Below are 23,631 nucleotides of genomic sequence, written 5' to 3'. Positions count from 1 at the left end.
TTAAAAATTTTAATTAAAATTTTTAAATATTTTAGTTCAAGAAATCAAAAACAAATTATATAACATAAAAATATAGAAAGTATATTAAAAGTTTAAGAAAATTAAAGGATTAAGGAAACTCATAAAAAATCAAAATATCTAACATGTTTTACAAGTATAAACAATGCAATAACGTTAAAATTATTATCAAACTACATATTTGATTACTTCCCTAAAAGACTAGAAGTTATAAATTATTATCAAACTACACATTTAATTAAAAGTAATAATCAACAAACTTTATCAATATTATAATTCAAAATATTACTCCTTCATAAATAAATACAAGGTATTAAAGTCTCTTTTGGTAGAAATAAATCTAAGAACTACAAATCAATAGCGAGTGAGGATATACAGTTCGACTATCTATATATTCAGAGAAAATGTTCAAATAATATTAACCCTCACGATGTTCTCACTTAGTAAATATACAATACTATGACCCGTTATTTGAGTTAAGATCATTCATTTGTTAATGTATTTTGAGGGTCAACACTATTAATCAGAAAATTTAACAGATGATTTAACTAGTACTTATTGAGCGAGCCCGAGCACCGAGCAATAGACGTGTAGGGTGCATAATCTTATGTTTGGGGTGCATGTAAGCCTCACAAATTAAGCCCTACACTTTAGCTGCCTCAAGACTTTGTGCAAATGACTCGCCCAGGAGCTAGTCTTGGACGAGCCTTTTAAATTATTATGCAACAAGCTAAGAAACGAAATCGTCTATATTGTAGGTAATTATCACAATATTTTAACAAATTAAATATTAAATATAAAGGGCGTGATATTTTTTTTAAGACAAAGAATGATTTAAAATTTAGAAACTATAGAGAAATTTCCAATCGTAGATGTTAATGCGTAATTACCGATAAATAATATGACATTTAAAGTAAGGTCACATTTTTTTGTCATTTGTATCAAAAGTTTTTACAACATTTGTTAAAGTGTCGTATTTTTACTACAGTTTGGACCAAATGTCATTGTTTTTATGATATTTTATACCAAATGTCATCCTTTTTACGATATTTTGTATCAAATGTCTAATTTTTACGATATTTTGTAGCAAATGTCGTACTTTTTACGACATTTCTTAAAAAATGTCATTATGTTGACGATATTTTGTATCAACTGCCATTGTTTTAATGATATTTCACATTAAATGTCATTTTTACGATATTTAATATCAAATGTCATTGTTTCTATGACAATTAATATTAAATATCGTAGTTTTTACGATATTTTGTCATAAATGTCAAAAAAGGAAATTTTATGACATTTATTTCAATAGTTACTAAATAAATGTCGTTGTATCCTCAATTTCCTGTAGTGAAAGAAATATTTACACTAAACTAGTTTGGGTGTGGTAAAAAATTAGTTGTTCACAAGGTTAGCTTGGACTGGAGTTTTTCCTCCAATCTTTGAGCTTTGTCCTTGTCTCTGGTTGCACTGAAAAGCCTTGTGACCAATTTTGCCGCAGACATAGCAAGGTCCTTTAGACTTTTGAATATGACCCTCCGGCTGATTAAAGTAATTCTGCTTCTTCACTTGTCCTTTCTTTTGGCCTTTCTTCTATTTTTCTTTAAACCTGTCTTTCACAAAAGTACTAGAAGATTCCACAAGGTTAGCTTTAGAAGAATTAAGAGAGAGAGAGAGAGAGAGAGAGAGAGAGAGAGAGAGAGAGAGAGAGAGAGAGAGAGAGAGAGAGAGAGAGAGAGAGAGAGAGAGAGAGAGAAATTTAGTCTTATCTTTAAGCCATTATGTCTCCTTATATTTGAGACGGTTTGCTTCCTCAGTCCTCATATGACTGATCATTTCTTGAAGAATTAAGTTTTTCTTCTTGTGCTTCAGTTGATTCCTGTAATCACTCCAGGAAGGTGGAAACTTTTCAAGCAGAACATTAGCCTGAAGAATCTCACACATCTCCATGCCCTCATTCAAAACATCAGCAGTCAAGTTCTCATACTCGTGAACCTGTTCCATGATTGGCTTAGTATCAACCATCTGAAACTTGATCCACTTTTCAACGATATACTTCTTTTTTCCCGCGTCATCAGCACCATATTTCTTCTCCAAACTGTCCCATATGACTTTAGCAGATTTATAATTTATAAACAAATCAAAGAGAGGGTTAGTCATATGAGTAAGCAGATGCCCTCTCACTGTTTTATTATCCTTTTCACATTTCTTCTTAGTAGCATCATCAACAACAATAATATTGATAGAATTAGAATTATCAGTAATAATATCAGCAGGAGGATCGTTAAACAAAATATAATCAACTTCTATTGTTCAAAAAAAATTAAAAGTTTCTGGGACCAACGCTTATAATTTTTTCCATCTAAAGGCTCAAGCTTTGATAGATCAGGAAGTGTTTTGTTCAAAGTGGTGGCCATTAGTCAATATGATATATGAATTCGCTTTCAAATTGTAAGAAAAATAAGTAGATAATATTGACTAAGAACAAGAAGAAAAGAAGAACAACTTATAAAAAATATTGTGTCGTGACAAGCCACTGCCTTGAAAGCAATTTCAGCCCGACTGAGTGCAAATTGTTAAGACCGGTCGCTCCCCAAGGTTCCACAGTACCTCCAAACACATGCACTCGTGGCTGGAAGTTTCGAATTTGCACAAAATAGTTGCCCAGAAAGAAGAGAAGATGAAATTTTTTTCTGTAGTTGTTACAGAATTTAAAATATTGTAGGAAGAAAGTGATGATTAGGAAGATGAATTATTGGTTAAGAATTGAGTGAATATGATCGTTAATAATCATCTTATTTATATGCAATTAGGGAAGTTGCATGTATGACAAGTGTGGAGAGTCTTTTAACACTTGTCCAAATATATTAGTCCATTTGACAAGTGTACCTAGTCTTCCATGCATGAAGACACATGGTAGATTTGCATAGCCACTTGTCAAAGCCATTTAACACTTGGCTTTAAGGCTTTATGCAAGAAGCCACTCGGAAATAGATTGAAAAATAAAAAGACCCATAACTATTGATTGTAAATAGATTTTCGAAGAAATTTTTGACTTTGCATTATAAATAATACCAACACATACTTCATCTTATTTTCTCCAGTAAAAACAAGATGCATGGAGTTTTATCTAAGACAACCTGAGTGCAAATAAAGTATTAATTAATTACTCCTGTATCAAAAGACTTAAACTTGTATAAAGAATTTTTTACATCATAAGATCAATAATTACAAGTCATTTAAATGAAAACTACATGTAACAGCAATACTTTATTAGGAAAGAGAAGAGAACGAGCAGCTAACAAGGATAATCACAAGCACAAAAAGGGCCAACAAAACCAACATTTTCAATGCATTGTCCGCCACTAGAGTCTCCAAATTTGTTCTTGCAAAAAGGCAAGCATTCTGGTTCAACTTTGCCTTGGTCGCATAGTATTTCTGGGTGTATTTGGTAGCATGTTTGTGCCAATATTGCCCATGGTATCATCGTTCCAACTGCATCAAGAAAAAGAAAAAAAAAATCAGTATAAAACCAATAGTTACTTAATCTTCTCTTTAGGGCAAATTATCACCATGAAACTAAAGACTGGTTGTATTAATTTGTGGATCCAAGACAAAAAATAGTAAGATTTGACTCTTAGATTTTGATATGATTTTCTTCATATTTGTATTTAAGAAGAAAAGGAAAAAGCGAGGAAAGAAAGAAATATAAAAACAAAACTATTTTGGACACTAAGGAGACTTAACAGGAACAAGAGGGATCAACTGAAGAAGATCAAACACAAAAAATCATATGTTGGATGTGTGTAAATTACCTAGAAAGAAAGCAGCGCCGAGAAGGAAGCAAGTCGAAGTATTTGCCATGTTTTTTTTTTTTTTCTGAAAAAAAGGGAAGAAGTTAAAGACAAATCTCCAAGGAGTTGTTTCTATTGTTTGGTCACACTATATAATTTGGTTGAGTTTGAAGCTACTCAAATTAAGGACTTCATTATTATAGGTTCTAAATATGAATTTCAATTATTGAACCGAATCAAATTAAATCCTAATAGATTGATGGTTAGACTTTTGATTATCGCGATTACCAGGAAAATGTTCTTTAATTATCAACCACGCAAACTGTTTTTTCGTCGGATTTTGCAAATAAACAACTGTTTGACCACTAATGACAGTGACTTAATTGATTTTTGCCGACATCTGTTTGATTTAACAAATAAAACAGCTGTATTAACACTAATGGTTGTAGCTTCATTTTTTGCCGACGTTGGACCCCTTTGCTTAGTATTCGAAACTTTGTCTTCTTCATAACGTGGCAAATCTAGTTTGGATTGAATTTTCTGGAAGTCGGTCAGAACTTTATAAATAGACTAATTCTTTTCTTATCTAGTATACTTCACTAGTACGAAATTAGAGACAATTAAACGAACAAAACAAGATAGTATGCAAAACTGAAGTTAATGCGCAAAAGTAAACTGTCCCTTCTTTTTTTTCCATCTAATTATGAAATTTGTCAAACTTAATTTGTTGATCACTCTTATATGCTTGCTAAAGTTTATGGATTGAATGCCAACAAGAAACCCTAGTTGAAAGGAAGAAGAGAGACGAGGAGAAGAGAAGAAGGAAATTAATGAAACAGTAACATTTTTCATTCTGCTCTGATGAGTTGTACAGTAGGGTATATATACAAATGAGTTAACTTCTAATTAACCACTCTCCTACATGATTAACTTCTAACAACCTATCTAACAAACTTAATTATTCCAGTCATGTATAAATAGACTAAACTACCCTTCATGCTTAAGTCACTCCTCTTTCCTCAACACGCCCCCTCAAGCTAGGTGATACAAAAACATTAAGAACACCTAGCTTGGACATCAAGTACTCATGTTGCACTTTAGTTAAGCCTTTTGTTAAAACATCTACAAGTTGTTCCTTTGTGGCAACATACTCTAGCCCTTTTTGTATCTTTTACTTTATAAAGTGACAATCAATCTCAATGTGTTTGGTACGTTCATGAAATACTGGATTTGCAGCTATCTGAATTGCTGCCTTGCTGTCAGTGTGAATGGTCACAGGAAGAGCAACTGGCACTCCAATATCTTTAAACAATCCAGGTATCCAAACTACTCCTGCCATAGTCGATGCAATGCTTCTGTATTCTGATTCTGCAGAACTCCTAGAGATAGTTCTCTACTTCTTAGACTTCCAGGACACTAGTGATTCACTATACATAATGAAGAATTCAGTTACAGATTTTCTAGTGAGAGGACAGGTTGCCCAATCAACATCATAATAGGCTGTGACTATGTTCTTCTTCTCAGTAGACAACAGTATGCCTTGTCCAGGATGATTCTTCACATATCTTACTACTCTTTGTGCAACCTCCATATAAGATTTTTTGGGTTTCTGCATGAACTAACTTAGTGTATGTACACTGAAGACTGTGTCTGGTCTTGTGACAGTCAGATAAAGCAGTTTGCCTAGTAGTCTTTAATACTTGCTAGGATCAGGTAACAACTCATCAACTGTTGTGTTGTGGATACCTATATGTTCATCATAGTCCTTAGTGGTTAGTTTAGTGTTGGCTTCAATAGGTGTAACAGCTGGTTTTGCAGCTCCCAGTCCAAGCTCAGAGATTAGTTCCAGGGTATACTTCCTTTGGTGCATTAGAATGCCTTGTTGTGACCTAGAAACTCAATGCCAATAAAGTATTTCAGTTCACCTAGGTCTTTCATTTTAAAGGCTTGTTGCAGATTGACCTTGACTTCTTATAATAGCATCAGATCAGGTCCTGTGAAGAGCATGTCATCTACATACACCAGGATAACTATAGTATGTTTGCTTGTTCTTTTTATGAACAATGAGTGGTCATGCTGACTCTGCATGAACCCAAACTTCAGTAGTGCTCCAGAGAGTTTGTCATTCAACTATTTTGGTGCTTGTTTAAGTCCATATAAGGATTTCAGAAGTCTGCATGCTGGTCTGCTCTCCCCGTGACTTTGAAATCCTTGTGGCAGAGTCATATAGATCTCATCATGTAAATCCCCTTGTAGAAAAGCATTGTACACATCCATTTGATGGATATGCCAATGTTCAGAAGCAGAAACAACTAGAATTGTCCAAACAGTAACCATTTTGACTACAGGACTGAAAGTTTCCTGGTAGCCAATGCCCTCTTGTTGGCTATAATCTGTGACCACAAGTCTAGCTTTGAACCTCTCCACCTCCTTTGTGGCTTTGTACTTTACTTTATATATCTATTTACAGCCAATTGGTACTTTGTCAGTAGGCAAAGATACCACATCCTAAGTATGAATAGATTCTAAGGCAGTAATCTCAGCTTGCATTGCCTCAATCCACCTGGGATTCTTGACTGCTTCTTCAAATATAGTAGGTTTTACTATTGAAGAAAAAGCAGCTAGATAGCATTGATACTTGGGAGATACACTATCATAGGAGATGTAGTTAGCAATAGCGTAAGGAACAAATATGTGATTGGGACCTGTCACAAAATCCTTCAACCATATAGAAGCCTGCTTGGTCCTTAGAGATCTTCTCAGGCCAACAATGTGTTGATCAACAGAAGGCAGTAAGGTTGACACTCCTTCAGTGGGACTAGATAGCTGCTTTGGTGCCTCCTGGCTTGAGTCATCACCTGCAGGTCTTAGATTGGTAGATGTAGAAGGAGAAGATGCATGTTCTATATTGTGAGGCTCATGTGAAGTAGGTATATAATCTGTACCATAAGTAGAAGGATCAGAGGACAAGAACATAGGTGGAGATGAATAAGACTCCTTAAAAAGGAAAAATATCCTCCCTGTAGGAGACATCCCTATTGATGAAGAAACAGTTAGTAGCAAGATCCAGTAACACATAAACCTTTTGAATATCAGAAAAACCCATAAGAATAGTAGTAGGTTTGGCCTTGGGAAGGAGCTTATCTGTCTCTTGAACTTGCTTGGCATAACATAAGCAACCAAGAACTCTCAGATGCTCCAATGTAGGTTCCTGTCCATATAGCAGCTCAAAGGGAGATAAACCATTGATAACAAAAGTTGGCATTCTATTGATAATATGGATAGCTGCAACAATACGGTGACCCCAATATTTAATAGGAATATGTGCTTGAAACCTCAAGGCCCTAGTTACCTCCAGAATATGTCTGTGTTTCCTCTCAACAATTCCATTTTGCTGAGGGGTATATGCACAAGTCTTCTGGTGAATAATACCATATTTTTTAAATTGGGCATGACCGATAAAATTAACAAACTCAGATCCATTATCAGACCTGACTGCCTTTAGAACTTTGTCGAATTGAGTTTGAACAAAAATAACAAACTGAGTAAGAACTACACAAATATCAGACTTTAGTTTCAAGAGAAACAACCAAGTCATTCTGGTGAAGTCATCAACCATTGTTAGAAAATATCTATGACCATCAAATGTTGCATATTTATAGGGACCCCAAACATCAACATGAATGAGATCAAAAGAAACAATACTTTTAATACAGCTATTAGAAAAGGGCAGTCTGGTTTGCTTAGCACATGGACATACAATACATTTATTTATGATGTTAGTAATATTTGCTAGTTTGGAAGGAAACAACTTCTTAAAAACTATGCTAGACACATGTCCTAATCTTTTGTTCCACAAACTAACATCAATAGTAGGGTTCCTCCTGTGTGACTTTATTCCAGCTGCAGCCAATGAGATTGCAGTAAGCTTTTTGGAGCCATGCCTCTGTAGGAAATACAGGCCATCTTTCTCCTTACCAATATCCCTCACCCTGCCACTGAAGAGATCCTGAAATACACAGAAACCAGGATAAAAGGAAACAAAACATCTTAAGTCTCTTGTCACTTTGGAAACTAACAACAAGTTGAATTTGAACTGAGGCACATAGAAAACTTCTTTAATGACATTGTTGTATGAAATATGACTATCTCCAATGTGCGTGACTTGAGTGACAACTACACTAGGTAGTAGAACTTTTCTGGGATTAGTGGGAGCAGTTAGGGAGGTTTTGGTTAACAGATTAATATCTGAAACCATATGGTTTGTGGCTCCTGTGTCAATGATCCATTCTTGTGAGCTAGGTGATGATGCCAAAAGAGCAATGGTAGTACCTGCTATATTTGCCTACGAAGTAGAGGATGAAGTGCCATTGTGACTGTTGTTCAGGATCTGCATGATTTGCTCATACTGTTCTTTGGTGAACGGAAAAACGCCTCCTTGAGCTGATGGCTTGGCATTTACAACACCTTGAGTTTGTGAAGCAGCAGGTCCAGCCTGAACCTGAGCACTAGAGCTCCCTTGTACCTGATAGTTTTCAGTACACTGACTCATAGTATGATGATGACTATAGTTTGCAGGCAGTGACTGTAATGGTACATACTGAGAGGCACTTTCAGCATATAGAGGCATAGAGTAACCAGGTTCTACCATTACATTGTGTGTACTAGCTCCCCCTTTCTTCTTGAACTTATAATCAATGAGATAGCCTATGATTTTATAACAATTCTCCTAACTATGACCTTTCATTTTGTAGAAATCACACTAAACATTATAGTTCTTTCTAAACTTTGGGTTAGTTAGACTTAGCATTGTAGAGTGCTGTTGAGTCATAGGTATTTGCATTCACAATAGGAGGAGGACTTAACACAACAGTTGATGGAGATATAGCCCGTTGACTCTCGTCACTCATAAGCATAGCATAAGCTTGATTCACTATTGGTAAAGGCTTCATCATAAGGATTTGACTACGAGCTTGTGAATATGAGTCATTTAAGACTATTAAAAACTGATATACTTTTTATTTTTGTAGATGCATAATAAACTCCTTTGTTTTGGCACAATCACACCCAAGTGTAGGTATTACAGACTCAGATTCATCCTAAAGATCTTTAAGTTTTAAGTAATAGACATAAATAGAGGAGGTACCTTGACACAAAGTGGTTGTTTCCTTGTGTAAATTGTAGTAACGAGTATCGTTTAACTTATCAAATCTCTCCTGCAGATCCAGCCACACTATTTGTGCACTAGTGGCATAGGCTATACCACTAATTAGTGAAGGAGCAACTGAGTTCATCAACCACAACATTACGATAGCATTACACCTTCCCCACTGATACCAATACTTGTTGCGAAACCTCTCCTTTGGCCACCTGCCATCTACAATTCCTAGCTTATTGCAACCTAGTAAGGCAATCCACATCTATCGATACTATAAGGTGTAGTTATCAGTTCCAGTTAACTGAAATAAAATCAAGGAAATTCCGCTAGTATCACCAGGGGAAAGATACATGGGATGAGTCACAGCTACTGTAACACCTTCCTTGAATTCATCATCCGATGAAGCGTGCGATGCATTCTCAGCTGTGATAGTTGCATTTTCAACATCAACCGCCATTGTTGAGTTATTCAAAGCTTTAGATCTCAGAAATTGAGATCACAATTGACTCAAAAATAAAGAATAACAGTTGAACGTAGAGCAGAGAAGAGAATTTGGATCGATTTTGAGCTTTGATTTGGAGCTCAAAGCTCTGATACCATGATAAAGTTTATGGATTGAAAGCAGTAAGAAATCCTAGTTGAAAGGGAGAAGAGAGACGAGGAGAAGAGAAAAAGGAAATGAATGAAACATTAACATTTTTCATTTTGCTCTGATGAGCTGTACAATAGGATATATATACAAATGAGTTTACTTCTAACTAACCACTCTCCTACATGATTAACTTCTAACAACCTATCTAACAAACTTTAATAATCCATCCATGTATAAATAGACCAAAATATCCTTCATGCTTAAGTCACTCTTCTTTCCTCAACAAACCTGTCTTGGCAAAGAAATAGCCTTAGTGAAGAAATTTTCATGCTTCTCCACAGCTCCAACATTTTGGATTGTCCATTGAAATATATTGGATAGTGAAATTTTTGATGACTTTTTAACCGTTAAGGTGGCATATACACTATCATTCCCAAATCTCACTTGTGAAATTATACTGAATTTGTTATTTTTTGTTGTTCTAGTACTTTCTTACCTCTCCCACAAGCAGCTCACTTCTTTAACTACAAGTAGGAAACTTGAGAAAATGAAGAAGGCGCCCTATTTTATTCCTCACCCGGTGTCCGGTACCCGCATTGGGACCCGACTAAATCCGTATTTGCATCGAAAAGTTCTATATTGGGGGATAAAACGCTCTTTAACAAAGACGACTCCATACCCAGGGCTCGAACCTAAGACCTCTGGTTAAGGATGAATGCGTACTTATCATTCCACCACAATCCTTTGGTAAGGCGCCCAAAAACTTAAGTATACCTTTGCTTTGACCAAAGAACAAAATAATAAAAAAGGTGAAAATAAGTTCAACCAAACTAACCAGAATGACTCATGCATAAGAACTATGGACTTGTCTCGGGCGCATTTCATTCGAAACATAGAAAAAGCCCACTTGTTCCTCAATACTCCATTTTGGCTAAAGTATTCGCGATCTGATTAGCCTCTCTGTAGCAATGTTGAAGAACGCATCTTGTCACGATCCAAAATTTACTAAGGGTCGTGATGACGCCGGACACCACTATCAGGCAAGCCAACCATAATTTACTAGCAATTTCTCATTTTAATTATTTTGAAATTATTTCCTTTAAACAAATAAAAAATAAACTCCGCTGGATAAACGAGGATGTCTTTACAAAATTTAACTACTGAAAAATTCCATGATCATCCCAGAACCCGGTGTCACAAGTATATGAGCAATTTCTAGGAAATAATATAGTACAACAACCGTCCGGAATACAATATTGGACAGAAAGTAAATACAGTAATTTGAAAGAGACTCTTCTGGATGCGGGTTGTCTCGGGGAGTGCAGATCACCTAGCTAAGTCTCTGTATAACCCATGATGCTATGCCCACTAGGCCACTAGAGATGCATGTTCATGTGCAACAAAAATACACAGCAAGTGCAGTATGAGTACGAAAACAATGTGTACCCAATGATTATCCCGTCTAATCTCGAAGAAGTAGAGGCGAGAGGTAAACAACTTTTCAAATAATAAAAATTTCGAAAGATTTACTTTTCATTATCTTTATCAATTTATCTCTCGCCAAGAAAGGCAATTATCAATATTTAAAATTCTTACACAAGCAATACAAGCATGCGCATATCATGCCGAAGTCGTACGGCCCGATTCAACAGAAATGTAAAATGTGCACTACCGAGGGTCGTACGGCCCGAACCATAGATGCATATATTACCCCGCTCGCGAATCATACTTGCGACACAGTCAAATTTAAATAAACAACCTTGCTCGCGAATCATTCATGCGACGCATGTACACATAGAAATACATGCTCAAACAGCCAATTAAGAATTTATCGAGGAACGCTTATCCAAATAAAAGCCAATTCTCTTTTAATGATTCAAGAAAAATGAAGTTTAATCTTTTGAGAAACTCATTTAACAATTCAATAGGATTTAAGCAATTCAACTGTCAATAAGATTACAATTATTCCAAGTATAGCATGCTTTTGGGTCCTAGACTGCCCGAACTTAAACATAATAGTAGCTACGCACGGACTCTCGTCACATCGTGCGTACGTATCCCCTGCAAATAGAAGCACATAACCAATTATTTCACCTATGGGGACAATTTTCTCTTACAAGGTTAGAAAGGAGACTCACCTCGCTCCGAAATTTCCATAACCGGCTTCCAAGCCCTTCCACCGACTCCAATTGATGCACAACACCCCAAAACTATTTAAACAATGGGCAAACCAATAAAAATTCACTTTAATACTTGTAACAATTCAAATTATATAAGTTCCCAACTCCGCTCGAAAAGTTAACCAAAATGCCCTCGGGCCCACGTTCCCGGATTCCGAAATTTCTCGAAGATAAATTCTACCCATAGCTTTACTAACTCAAATATACAATTTGCTCTAATTTTCATGCTCAAATTCAAGGTAAAAGTCCAAAATTCCAAATTTTAGGTCTTCCCCAAAAATTCCAAATTTATACTAATTTTCCATGTTTAAATCCAAGTAAGATCATATATTTAACTCAAAACTAGGAAGAAATTACTTACCTAATGTTGCTTGGTGAAAATCCCTCCTTGAGCTCTCCAAAATCGTCCAAGCCAAATGAAAGAAATGGGCCAAAACTCGTGTTTAAAACAATCTGCCCAGGCTTCATCGAGTTGTACCTTGCGTTGTGTAGGTTGTACATCCTATTAAAATTTTGCCCTGCTGTACATCTTTTGCTAAAACGCCCATGCCTCTTTGTGGAAATATCTAAATGACAAAAAGTTTAAAGATTTAGAAACTACACTCGAAGATCTTTCATTTGATAGGTTGCACACCATATAACTCTTTATATATTCCGAGATATGAGCTTCTAAAGTCGACTCCATGCATCAAAAAATTCTGCAGAAACTACTCCATCAGCCATCTTCAATCGATCATAACTTTCTGATAAAATCATGAATGGTTTAATTTTCTGGAAACTAGAATGCAAGGGCAACAACTTTTATGTTTTGCAACTTTTCAGATTCCTTATAAATTTCGAGATATAAGCTTCCAAATTTAGCTCCGCGATTGCACTAGTTGCTGTCAAAACAGCTTTCTGCAGAAATTTTCAGCAACTTTTTGGTCCGAAATTCATTCCGTTAACCTTTCGAAATCCACCCGAGGCCCTCGGGACCTTAACCAATTATACCAACATGTCCCAAAATATGATACGAACTTGTTCGAGGCCTCAAATCACATCAAACAACGTCGAAATCATGAATTATACTCCAATCCAAACTTTATGAACTTTGAAATTTCAAACTTCTACATTAGATGCCGAAAACCGTCAAATCACGTCCGATTGACCTCAAATTTTGCACACAAGTCATATTCGACATTACGGACCTGCGCCAATATTCAGAATTGGAATCCGACCCCGATATCAAAAAGTCAAACTCTCGGTCAAACTTCTCAAAAACCTTCAAATTTCTATCTTTAGCCAAATGACTTCAAAACGACCTACGGACCTCCAAATTCACTTCCGATCGTGCTCCCAATACCAGAATCACCATACGGAGTTATTCCCAGACTCGAAATCCCAAATAGACATTGATAACACTGAAATGCACTTCAACCCAAACTTATGAGATTCTTCCAAAATGCTAACTTCCACAATAGGCGCCGAAACGTTCCCGGGTCTTCCAAAACCCAGTCCGGACATACGCTCGAGTTCGAAATCATCATACGAACCTGTTGGAACCTTCGAATCCCGATTCCGAGGTTGTTTACTCAAAAATTCAATCTTAGTCCATTCTTTCAACTTAAAGCTTCCGAAATGAGGATTTTCTTTCCAAATCAACTCCGAACTTCCCGAAATTCAATTCCGATGATGCGTACAAGTCATAATACCTGAAGTGAAGTTGTTCATGGCCTCAAACCACCGAAGAACGCGCTAAAGCTCAAAACGACCGATCGGGTCGTTACACATCTTGTCCATTTGAAGCTGGTAGAATTAATTGAATTGCAGTGATTAATTAAATATTCAATAAAGTTAATCAGTTACTCTAGCTTTACTCTGACATGCATCAAGAAATATTTTTCTGTATATGAAGCAAGTGTTCGTTAAAAGAGAATTAAGGAACAGTTAGGTTCATTTACTTCCACTTAATGAAGTTGTAACTCTCCATTATTTAGCTTTCACTTTATACTTATAAATCAGCCATGCTGCGAAAAGTTTTCAAAATCGTTAAATGCTTACTTAATGATTCTCGTGAACGTAGTATTTCACCACTACTTTATCAATTATTACACAACCATCACCACCAACTACCTCTATCATCAGCCTCGCTGAACAATCATCATTGTTAGGCACCATTGTCGTTTGGAAGAAGGTATTAGAAAAAATAATACAAACATTAGCTTTATGCATTATTAATACTTTGTTTGGTACATTTTTTAACATGTGTATATCATATTTGGTATTATCCTATGCATAAGTAATGCATAGAAAACCATAGCATTAGTAATACCAAGGCTATTAATACATGCATTAGTATGGTTAAAGACAAAATTATCCTTTAAGTCCTTTAAAGTTAGAGAATATGAAGGACATTTTTGTAAACAACTATTTTTAAAAAAAATGGAATGCATTATAATTTTAATACACCATACCAAACAATAGATAAAAAATAATATCTGCATAAATAGTGCTTGCATTACTAATCATACATTACTAATATACTTTATTCCGCACTATTCTTATACACCCTATCAAACGGCCCCTAAATGTTATACTCATCATCGCATAGTCTTTAAATTCATCTAGAAATAGTATATCAAATAACAATATTTATTTTTCTTGATGTTCAACATAACCAATGACGCCAAAGCCTGTGATTTGTTGTTCTCTTTCTCTTTTTTACTTCAATTCGTTATTTTTTATTTTTTTTCTCAAGTTTCTTTTCTCTCAATTTCGGAGAAGATCTTAAAAATTTAATATACTGTGAAATGTTTCTCAAGAATGGATTTCAGATTTAAGGTTGAATATATTTTTTCTGTTTTTGCAATTTAATATATCTCAAAATCTCATTTGGGTCAATCTTTTTCCCCACCGAATCTGATTACGTATTTTGATCTTATCTTATCCCATCACTTAGATTGACTTGGTCAAAGTAGTAGTCAATTTCGAGTCAATATTGTAATTTTTCACAATTTGAGAGTGAAAAATAAAATGGAAAAAATGTGAAATATAAATGTTGAGATTATTTAGCACTCATTATATTGGAAAAGAAGTTAGAAAGCAATTACCATATATATAGTAACACATACATCCTTATCTTTGAAAGGTTTAATTGAAAACTTTGTTGATTTCATCGAATAGTGGATATTTTTGGCGGAATATATTGTTATTTTTATTTATTTAAAAATTAAAATGTTAGTATAAAATAGTACATTAGTATCACGTTATGATTATGTGAGTGTCACATATACGTGTTAAACAATTCACTTCCCACATTTAGATACGTCGATCAAGGAAAGGAACAGTATATTTATATCAACTATAGATAAAGTGAATGTTCTTATCTAAGTAAATTATAATTGAAACAAATTGAAGTGAGAAAAACAAAAGGAGAATGGAGATCAATCTGAAAATTTTCTATATTTTCAATTTTATGAACTTTTAAAAAGATAAGAAACATCATTGGTCGTCACTCATTCAAAATTTTCAAGTTACTCTTTCATTAAAAAGTTATAAACCTTTCTTTTTTTTTTTGAAATGTGAGTACACGAGAACTCCTAAATATATAATGAAATAACTTGCTAAGATAATGAAATAAATTACTTACTTAATTACTATTAATCACTTCCTTTAAATAGGTGTTAAAATTTAGATTTTGAAATGCAAGGAATTGACCAAAATTAAGTCATATTATACAGTCGTTTAGAGAAATTAACTCCCAAGTTGTACAGTTAAAATATTAACTCGTTAATGAACAGTGGAATGTTCGATGTCCATTTGAAATTATTATTTTTAATGTGAGAAAAATACAAATTAACATAAAGTTTGGATTCGACAGGGTCAAAAAATTTCACATAAAGCTCTTTCATATAAAAAACTTTCCGCGATGTTAATTTTCATATGAAGTTTCAAAAATAAGTTATAAATGCCTATCCTCAATAATATAAATTGTTTATAGTCTAAATTAATAAGGTCGAGAGAAAAAATTCATCCATTTAGGTAGAACTTACGATTTTAAGAAATATAAACTAGAAAATACGTAAAAATTCCATACATACATATTTCTGTCCTGCCAAAAAAAAAAAAAAAAAAAAAAAAAAAAAAAGCATAAGTTATTTGTAAATAATGCTAGAAAAAAAAAGTAAATAAATGAAATATCTTATTTTAACTTTCATTAAAAAATAAGTGAAAAATTAAAAAACATTTTGGATCATGTGATAATCTATACCTATATCTATATTTATATTATTATAAAAGCATGAATAAAATATTGAATTACAAAAATAATCTTTTAATATTAAGCATAATAACTCATAATAAAAGGACATAATCGGAATTCTAGACATTAGCATTGTAATCCTATTAGTTTTAGGACATAATACTACACATTAGGAATTCTATATGATCACTTTTAAGAATCCCATTAGTATAATTATTTTTGGAAATAAATATTAACCGTGTAATCCTAGCATGTAAACTTAATACCTTTAGGAATACGATAGATTTCCTATTAGTATAATTACTTCGGGATATGGACATATTTTTAGTCATGTAATCCTATTACTTTTAGGATATACTTTTTAAAAAATTTCTATTACTAATTCAATTTGAAAATGTATTATATTATCCAAATCCCTTTAGAATATATATATATATATATATATATATATATATATATATATATATATATATATATATATATATATATATATATATATATATATAAGTTATATGCTTAATATCAAAAGACTAATTTTGTAAACTAATATTTTATTCATGCTTTTATAATAATATAAATATAAATTATTATCAAAGTACGAATACAATATCGATACACCAAAATAACCCTAAAATATTAAATAAAAGAACTCATAAGAAAAGGACATAATTGTAATAAACTTATTTCTTTGGACTAAAATAACTTCTACGTTAATATTTTTAATATTTAATATTTTAAAATTTATACAATCTTGTATATGAATTCTTATTAAAAATATATAAAGACATTTAATAAAATCAATTTCATAAGAATTCTCCGTATTGGTAATACATTACCAACACTCTATAATATTCAATACCAAGAAAAAATAAAAGTAATGTTAAACGGACTGCATAAAGCATTAAAATTGAGAGAGAAAAATTTTCATGATAATATATTATTATATTATATTTAAACTACCTTCCTACTCAAATAATAGTTTTTTTTCATGTAATATAGAAAAATATACCCATTTATTAAAAACAATTAAGAATATTTTTAAGAATATAAATGTGTGAGAAAGAAAAAGAGAAAGAAAAAAGTTGGTAAGAGTCAATGTCACTAATGATTTTGCAAACATAAAGATTTAAAAGTAAAATGCGAGATTGATCCTTTTACTCTTTGAAAATAAAATTTATGGTGAATAAAATTATAACTATGGTTAAATATTCAAACATGAGATGAACTAATATTAAAAATATGAATAACCAAAAAATAAATTATTTTTATGTTAAAACCAAATAATTAAATCTTTCAATTAATTATCTAGCAAGAGAATCTAATTAAATTATTTTTAAAATTTATCATATGAGTAAAATTATTTTCATGTTAAAAAAACAAACTTAGGGTAATAAATTTACTTCATAAAAGAGTGTTAGAGATTAAAAAAAAAATAGATCACAAAGTAAAAAGGATTAGTATAATATTAAGAAGGTCATACAAGTGTTTGAGGAAGCACAATCAAAGCTAAATCTTGAGCAAGAATAAGCTTTGAAGACTATATTATAAAAAGTTGACTCTGGCATAGCAGGATTATCCTTTTTAGATGCCTCCGACAGAATCGAAATAATATTCCTATATCATGCATTACTTGAAAATGCTAGATTAAGATGCATGATATTGTTAGCACCACAAATATATCAAAGCAGAGCAATAGTGCTAAATTTATAAGGAAAGCAAAAGTGATAATATGGGATCAAGCATTTTTTGCTAAGCGTCAATGAGTTTTAGAGATATATTTGATATCAATGAACCGTTTGGGGAAAAGTAATAGTTTGGAAGGTGATTTCTGTCAAGTACGATCAATAGTCCAAAATTGACGAAAGCAGAAACTATAAAAGCTAGCTTACCAAAGTTATACTTATGGCCTCAAATAAAAAATATTCAAATGACAAGAAATATAAAAGTAAGAACAAATTCAGCATTCAGTAACTTCTTGTTTCGTGTTGGAAACAAAGAACAACATCCAATAAAAGATAATTTGGTTCCTCTAGAATACTTGATTATCAACCCCAATGGTAATAGTAGTGCATTTAATAAGAAAAATATTTACATCATTACATTAAAACATAATTCGTGCAAATTAGAGGATAGAAATTAAAGAGATATCTTAGCTAGCAGAAATGAATATGTTGATCAACTAAATAAACAAGTTGATTGCTAAGTTTTATGGTAAGAACGAAATATTTTTCAGTTTTGACTTAGCAGAAGATGATATCAATAATTACTACCAAAAAGAATACTTAAATACTTTAATACCAAATGGCCTTCTGCCGTACATGTTTGTTGTCAAGTTCATTATATTAGTGTCACTATATATATAATAAACTAAGTTAAAATTAATCTTACATTGCATATGGGTTGATCCTGAAGAAAAAATATGCCTGCCATGCTACTGAAAACTTAGATCCGCTGAATAACTTATGTAACAATACACATATGGTATATAGAAGTTTTCGCAATAAAATTATACATGCACAACTTATAATACTGATCAATGTGCTTCTAAGTATGTGTTTATTCCCGAATTCAACTTTCGTCTTCCGAAACTAAAAAATATCCTTTTAAATTTGTGTAAAAATAATTTTCAGTATGGTTATGTTTTGTAACTATAATAAATAAAGCACAAGGACAAACATCCTAAATATTGGACTATATATACAACGATATGTTTCTTATAAGAAATATATGCTGCACTTTCACGAGAGATATCCTACGTTGCTCGGACATGGGTGCGGGTGTCCGACACGGGTGCGAATCTAGAGGTCGGATCCTTCGAGTTGTAAATTCTAAGATTCGGGGATATAGATCCTAGTACGGATACGGGTGGGGGGTCCGGCTAAAAATAATTCAAAAAAATAAAAATATAAAAATATCTCTAAATTATGAGAAATATTGTGGAATACTTAGCTTGCAAAGTGTGAATTTCTTTATTCTCAAGTTGTAGATAAGTAAAGTATTGATTTCCTAGATAAGGTATGCTATTTTCTTTAGATTTACCCTAGTTTTAGTTTTGATTTCGGGAATCAAATTGTATCTTGTCTCGAATTTTTCTGTTTGATGAGGTCAAAGTATCCAAAATTGTTTGACTAGTTCTGATATACAGATCCCATACACACACCCATACTAGTGTTGTGCCGACATGAGTACGGCACCTAAACTACCATGTCGGAGCAACTTAAGAGATATCAATATCGACAACAAGAGTTCTGCTTATGGCTGAGCAACTGAAACATTAGAAGGAAACATATACCAAAAAAAAATTATCTATAAAGAAGTGTTCGGTAAAATACCATCACATTAGATATCTTTAAACCATAATACTTAATTATCTACTTAACATGACTAAATTGATCATTTGTGTAAGTTCTGATGATGTCCTTTCATTTTGAATTCACGTATTATACTAATATAATAATATTTTTTGGCATTTAGATGACTGTTATGTTATTATATATAAATTTTTTCTCATTAATTAAATTTTGTTGTTCCTTTATACCAATAAATTTTTAAATCATCATGTATCATTATTAACGTGCAAAACACATTTATAGATACTAGTATTTGAAATATGATCTCTTGATCAATGAGTTATCCTCAAAGAAACATAGCAATTCATGTTGTGGTATACGCTTACAAACACGAAGCATTTGAAATGGCCAAAACGAATAATTTTTTTTTGTTGTTTCCTTATTATTTTTTTTTAAAATCTTGGTGGGTATTCAGCTCGTCACATTAAACTAGTTGGTTAAAATACATTCTTTTGCTCCCTTTGTACAAGAAATATGTTATATAACTGTATTTCCCTCAAAATAAGAAGTAAAATTGTACATTTAGCATGACACGTCTTTTTCTATCAATAGAGGGAGCAAAAAAGTATTGATATGTCCTTTTTGTTTCTGGTCGGGAGAAGGCGGATTAAAGAAAAAACTCTTACACTGCCTAGTGTTGATTTAACAACGTGCGTCTAGTGGTCAGTTTTGTCATCTCAAAGAATAAGCGGATTTTAACCTCAGTACATTTCTTCTAGTCAGAGAAGAGTTCAGTTGCGAACGTTAAATTTGTAAGATTCGTAAAATCCAAAATTGAATATAAATTAGTTGAAAGTCAAAGAAAATCCAATGAAGATTATATTGCTTTATCAGATAATCAGATGTACAATGACCAAAATTGAATTTAGTTAGTAAATAGTAAATTATGGTCTTAAAATATTATTCCTTATTAAAAAGGGAAGACAGAAAGCAAAACCCTATAAATACTTGCCGTTTTTTGCCTTTGTTCTCACTTCCAACACTAATTCTTCCCATTCCCCATTAAATTCTTCCTTTTACAGACCCGATTTTTTCTCCCTTTAAACCCTAGCTGGCTTCTTTTTTTCCTTTTCTAAAAACCCTAAACTATAATGTCATTCAAACGATCTCGAGTTAGCCGCTCTGATAGCTTCGACCATCCCAATTACCCTAGCAGTTCATCTACTCAAAATCCAAACAAGTTTTTCAAGCCATCTTTTGCTGTTTCATCTCCTGTTAAGGCATCTGTTGGTGTTGGTATGAAGCTGTGTCAGCAGAGTCTTGGCAATTTTCTCAAGGAGTGCTTCTTTTGCAAGTCGAGTATTCAGTCAGATAAAAGCATCTTCATGTACAGGTATTCAAATCTCTCTATCTATATATATATATATATAGTGTGTGCGTGTGTTCTTTGTGAATTTTCTTATATGTGATTGGATTGACTACCAACTTGCCTGAATCATCTGTTTGTTTGTGTACAGTGACGGATCCAGAATTTAAATTCTCTGAATTGAATGTATGCGTTTTCAAATATAAATCTTACATCTGTTTTTGTACTTGTACAGTTCTATGTACTGGCATTCCCCTACCTAGGCTATCTATATGTTTTTTGTGTGGATTTTTTTTTTAATATCATTCGAGTTGATTGGATTGATCAGGAGTAATTTTTTTTATCAGCGTTTCTAACATGCTTCGCTGTTTTCGAACATCATTTGTACTTCTGCAGCTTGACTAGTATGTACTCCTTTCGTTACTGTGAAACTGACATATCTTCCAATTTTTTTCAAATAAACTGACTACTACATATTTAGAAATTACATAAATAGTGTTATAACTCATATTAGTTAATAATTCAAAATAATTTTAAAAAGATTACGCTCAAGAAAAATGTATATTTTTTTACTCTCCAAACAGTAATAGTGCCAAGGAAAAAAGAGGAATATAGTGCCACATAAAGTGGTACTGAGTGAGCATATATTTTGTTTTCTCAACCTGTTATGAGTCTACCTGTGATTTAGTTTTTCAATCTAACATTAGTGATTTCTGGTAGTCCCACAGTATTGTTACTATATGTGTGCTTTGAAATATAAATCTTATTTTAGTTGTACATATTTTTCTCACACGCATATAGGATTCGAGCTGAAATATAAATAATCTTACATGGACTTTACGTTTTCTCAAAGATTGAGCTTTAATTTAATACTTAATTTTCAATCACTCTATTGAAAACACAGGTCTCTTGCATTCTGCAAAGAAGAATGCCGTGCAATTCAGATGCATTTTGATGAAGAATTAGTGAAGCAATCGAAGTTATCAAACAAAAAGGTGCAGCATTAATAGATCGAGTATTTTGCAGATGAAGTCTGATAATTGAATCGTCCTAGAAACTATATACCAATCTAGGTGTCTGGCTGTCAATTTTTGGTGATAAGCTTTGCACTTGGGGTCTTGTATAATGAATATGTATTTTCTTTTGTATTCTGAAGTAGTATACTAGATCATGAATTGTACCATATATACATTTGAACAATATTGTGTTATGAGACTCATGTTAATTATTTTACAGTTTGTTCAGTCATTCTCTTTGAAAATGCTTACTCCCTCCGTTTCAATTTATATGAACCCATTTGACTGGGCACGAAGTTTAAGAAAAAAAAGAAAACTTTTGAACTTGTGGTGTAAAATGAAGCACCTATATTTTGTGTGGCTATAAATCATTGCATAAAGGTAAATTGTTTCCAAATATGGAAAAATGTCATTCTTTTTGGCATGGACTAAAAAAGAAATAGGTTCACATAAATTGAAACGGAGAAAATATCTTCTTATGTCTCTTTTTGGATTTGCCTATCTCGAAAATAAAAAAGGTAGATTTTGCACCTAGTACTTTAAGTATATTACTACCCTTTGGTATGGAAAAATTAATGCGTATTTTCACATTAATTTATCACTTAACCATATAAATTAATATCGAACGGCATGTGAAAAACTGGACATTTTATATTTGAAGAAAAAAAGGGGACAGAATCTATTTCAGATATATAAGTCTAGATTCATTGAACATAATAATGCAAAGATATTGTAATATGTTCTATCTTTCATTGTATTAAAGTTACTTAAGTTATTAGATGTAATTAGAGGTGGTAAAATGGTTAAAAAAATAGTTAATCACCCATATTATTCATTAAAAAATGGATTGGATAATGAACCATTTAAAAACGGGTCAAATATGGATAGAGAACCATATTATCCACTTAGAAAATGGTTAACCAATGAATAACTAATGTGTTTAACTTTTACATTATAAAGCCTCAAATTGGAGTTCCTCAAAGTTTGGAAAACAAAAAATTCTCTCATAAGTGATCATATTTAAGAAGCCATGGATAATATGGATATCAATATTATTCGCCGGATAAACCCATTTTTATCCGTCTAAAATACGGGTCGGATTGGATAATTTATCCCTTTTTAAAATTATCCGTTTTGACCCGCTCATATCCGACCTGACCCGCCCGTTTGCCACCCCTAAATATAACAAATTATAAGTAGTCTGAATTAGGGAGCGCATTACTTCCTTTTCGGAATACCAAAAAGAAAAGAGCATTCTAAATACTCCTAATGCATAGTTTAATAACTAAGTGTATAAGATGTCAACAACAATTTCATGGTGACGGAGCATATAAGATCCGCTTGCCCAATCAATCTGAGTACTTACCTAATTTTGCTAGTTTTTTTGTATTTATACGATCGTAAATACTAAGTATAGAATATTTATATTTGACTGTAGAATAAACTTACCTTGATATAGGAGTAGTACAGTTAGTTAACTTATTATACATTCATAAACCTCATATATAAAGATTTAGATTTTTCAAAATACTCCTTTCCTTGGTGGTGTATCCTTTGAAATAACGAATGTAATGAGCGCCACGTACGAGGGGCATAGCCACACTATGCTAAGGGTGGTCAAGCGAACACCTTTCGTCCGAAAAATATACTGTATATATAAGTCAAATACTACTGATTATATATATTCTATTTTGAACACCTTTAACATATAGTTGAATGATGCAACTCACCGGTTCAGGGTGTTCAAAGTGATGTTGTATTGGAAAAAAACTGAGTTTATATTTAAAGATGATATGGCATGACACGTGGATTAATTAAATGGTCAAAGCGCAGCAATTGACTAAGAGGCACGGATGGAAACAGCCACGAGAAGAAGAATTCAAATAGGCACGAGACGACGTATAGATACGAGTCTCGTACCAATTTAAGTTATTTACAGCCAACGGATAGAAGACATTGAAAGCAAAGATCTGGTGA

At 32.8% G+C, this 23,631-nt stretch overlaps 2 protein-coding genes and 1 long non-coding RNA gene across 3 annotated transcripts; 1 reads left to right on the top strand and 2 right to left on the bottom strand.

Moving 5' to 3' along the window:
- Positions 1 to 1,797: 1,797 nt before the first annotated feature.
- LOC142163019 (uncharacterized) lies at positions 1,798 to 2,435 on the bottom strand. The gene is made up of 2 exons (XM_075220267.1): positions 2,363 to 2,435; positions 1,798 to 2,321 (listed from the first exon to the last, which is right to left on the bottom strand). The coding sequence occupies exons 1-2, from the start codon at positions 2,433 to 2,435 to the stop codon at positions 1,798 to 1,800; spliced, it is 597 nt and encodes a 198-aa protein (XP_075076368.1).
- Positions 2,436 to 3,193: 758 nt separating this feature from the next.
- Positions 3,194 to 3,981, bottom strand: LOC142162662 (uncharacterized). The gene is made up of 2 exons (XR_012693908.1): positions 3,834 to 3,981; positions 3,194 to 3,513 (listed from the first exon to the last, which is right to left on the bottom strand). It is a non-coding gene; the product is annotated as an uncharacterized LOC142162662 (long non-coding RNA).
- A 16,346-nt stretch (positions 3,982 to 20,327) lies between these two features.
- LOC142163549 (uncharacterized) lies at positions 20,328 to 21,750 on the top strand. The gene is made up of 2 exons (XM_075220849.1): positions 20,328 to 20,665; positions 21,543 to 21,750. The coding sequence occupies exons 1-2, from the start codon at positions 20,424 to 20,426 to the stop codon at positions 21,643 to 21,645; spliced, it is 345 nt and encodes a 114-aa protein (XP_075076950.1). The 5' UTR covers positions 20,328 to 20,423; the 3' UTR covers positions 21,646 to 21,750.
- The last annotated feature ends 1,881 nt before the right edge of the window (positions 21,751 to 23,631 follow it).

Source organism: Nicotiana tabacum, chromosome 8 (genome assembly GCF_000715075.1).
Source record: "Nicotiana tabacum cultivar K326 chromosome 8, ASM71507v2, whole genome shotgun sequence".
NCBI classification, from domain to species: Eukaryota; Viridiplantae; Streptophyta; class Magnoliopsida; order Solanales; family Solanaceae; genus Nicotiana; species Nicotiana tabacum.
Note: the sequence above shows the minus strand (reverse complement) of the source record. Positions and strands in the feature narration are given on the sequence as shown.

Bases quoted from the DNA above. Each gene is read 5' to 3' on its own strand.
- LOC142163549 (XM_075220849.1), top strand. From the start codon at position 20,424: ATGTCATTCAAACGATCTCGAGTTAGCCGCTCTGATAGCTTCGACCAT. The intron at 20,666-21,542 runs GTATTCAAATCT...TTGAAAACACAG, and splicing joins AAAAGCATCTTCATGTACAG to GTCTCTTGCATTCTGCAAAG.
- LOC142163019 (XM_075220267.1), bottom strand. From the start codon at position 2,435: ATGGCCACCACTTTGAACAAAACACTTCCTGATCTATCAAAGCTTGAG. The intron at 2,322-2,362 runs GTTGGTCCCAGA...GAACAATAGAAG, and splicing joins AGATGGAAAAAATTATAAGC to TTGATTATATTTTGTTTAAC.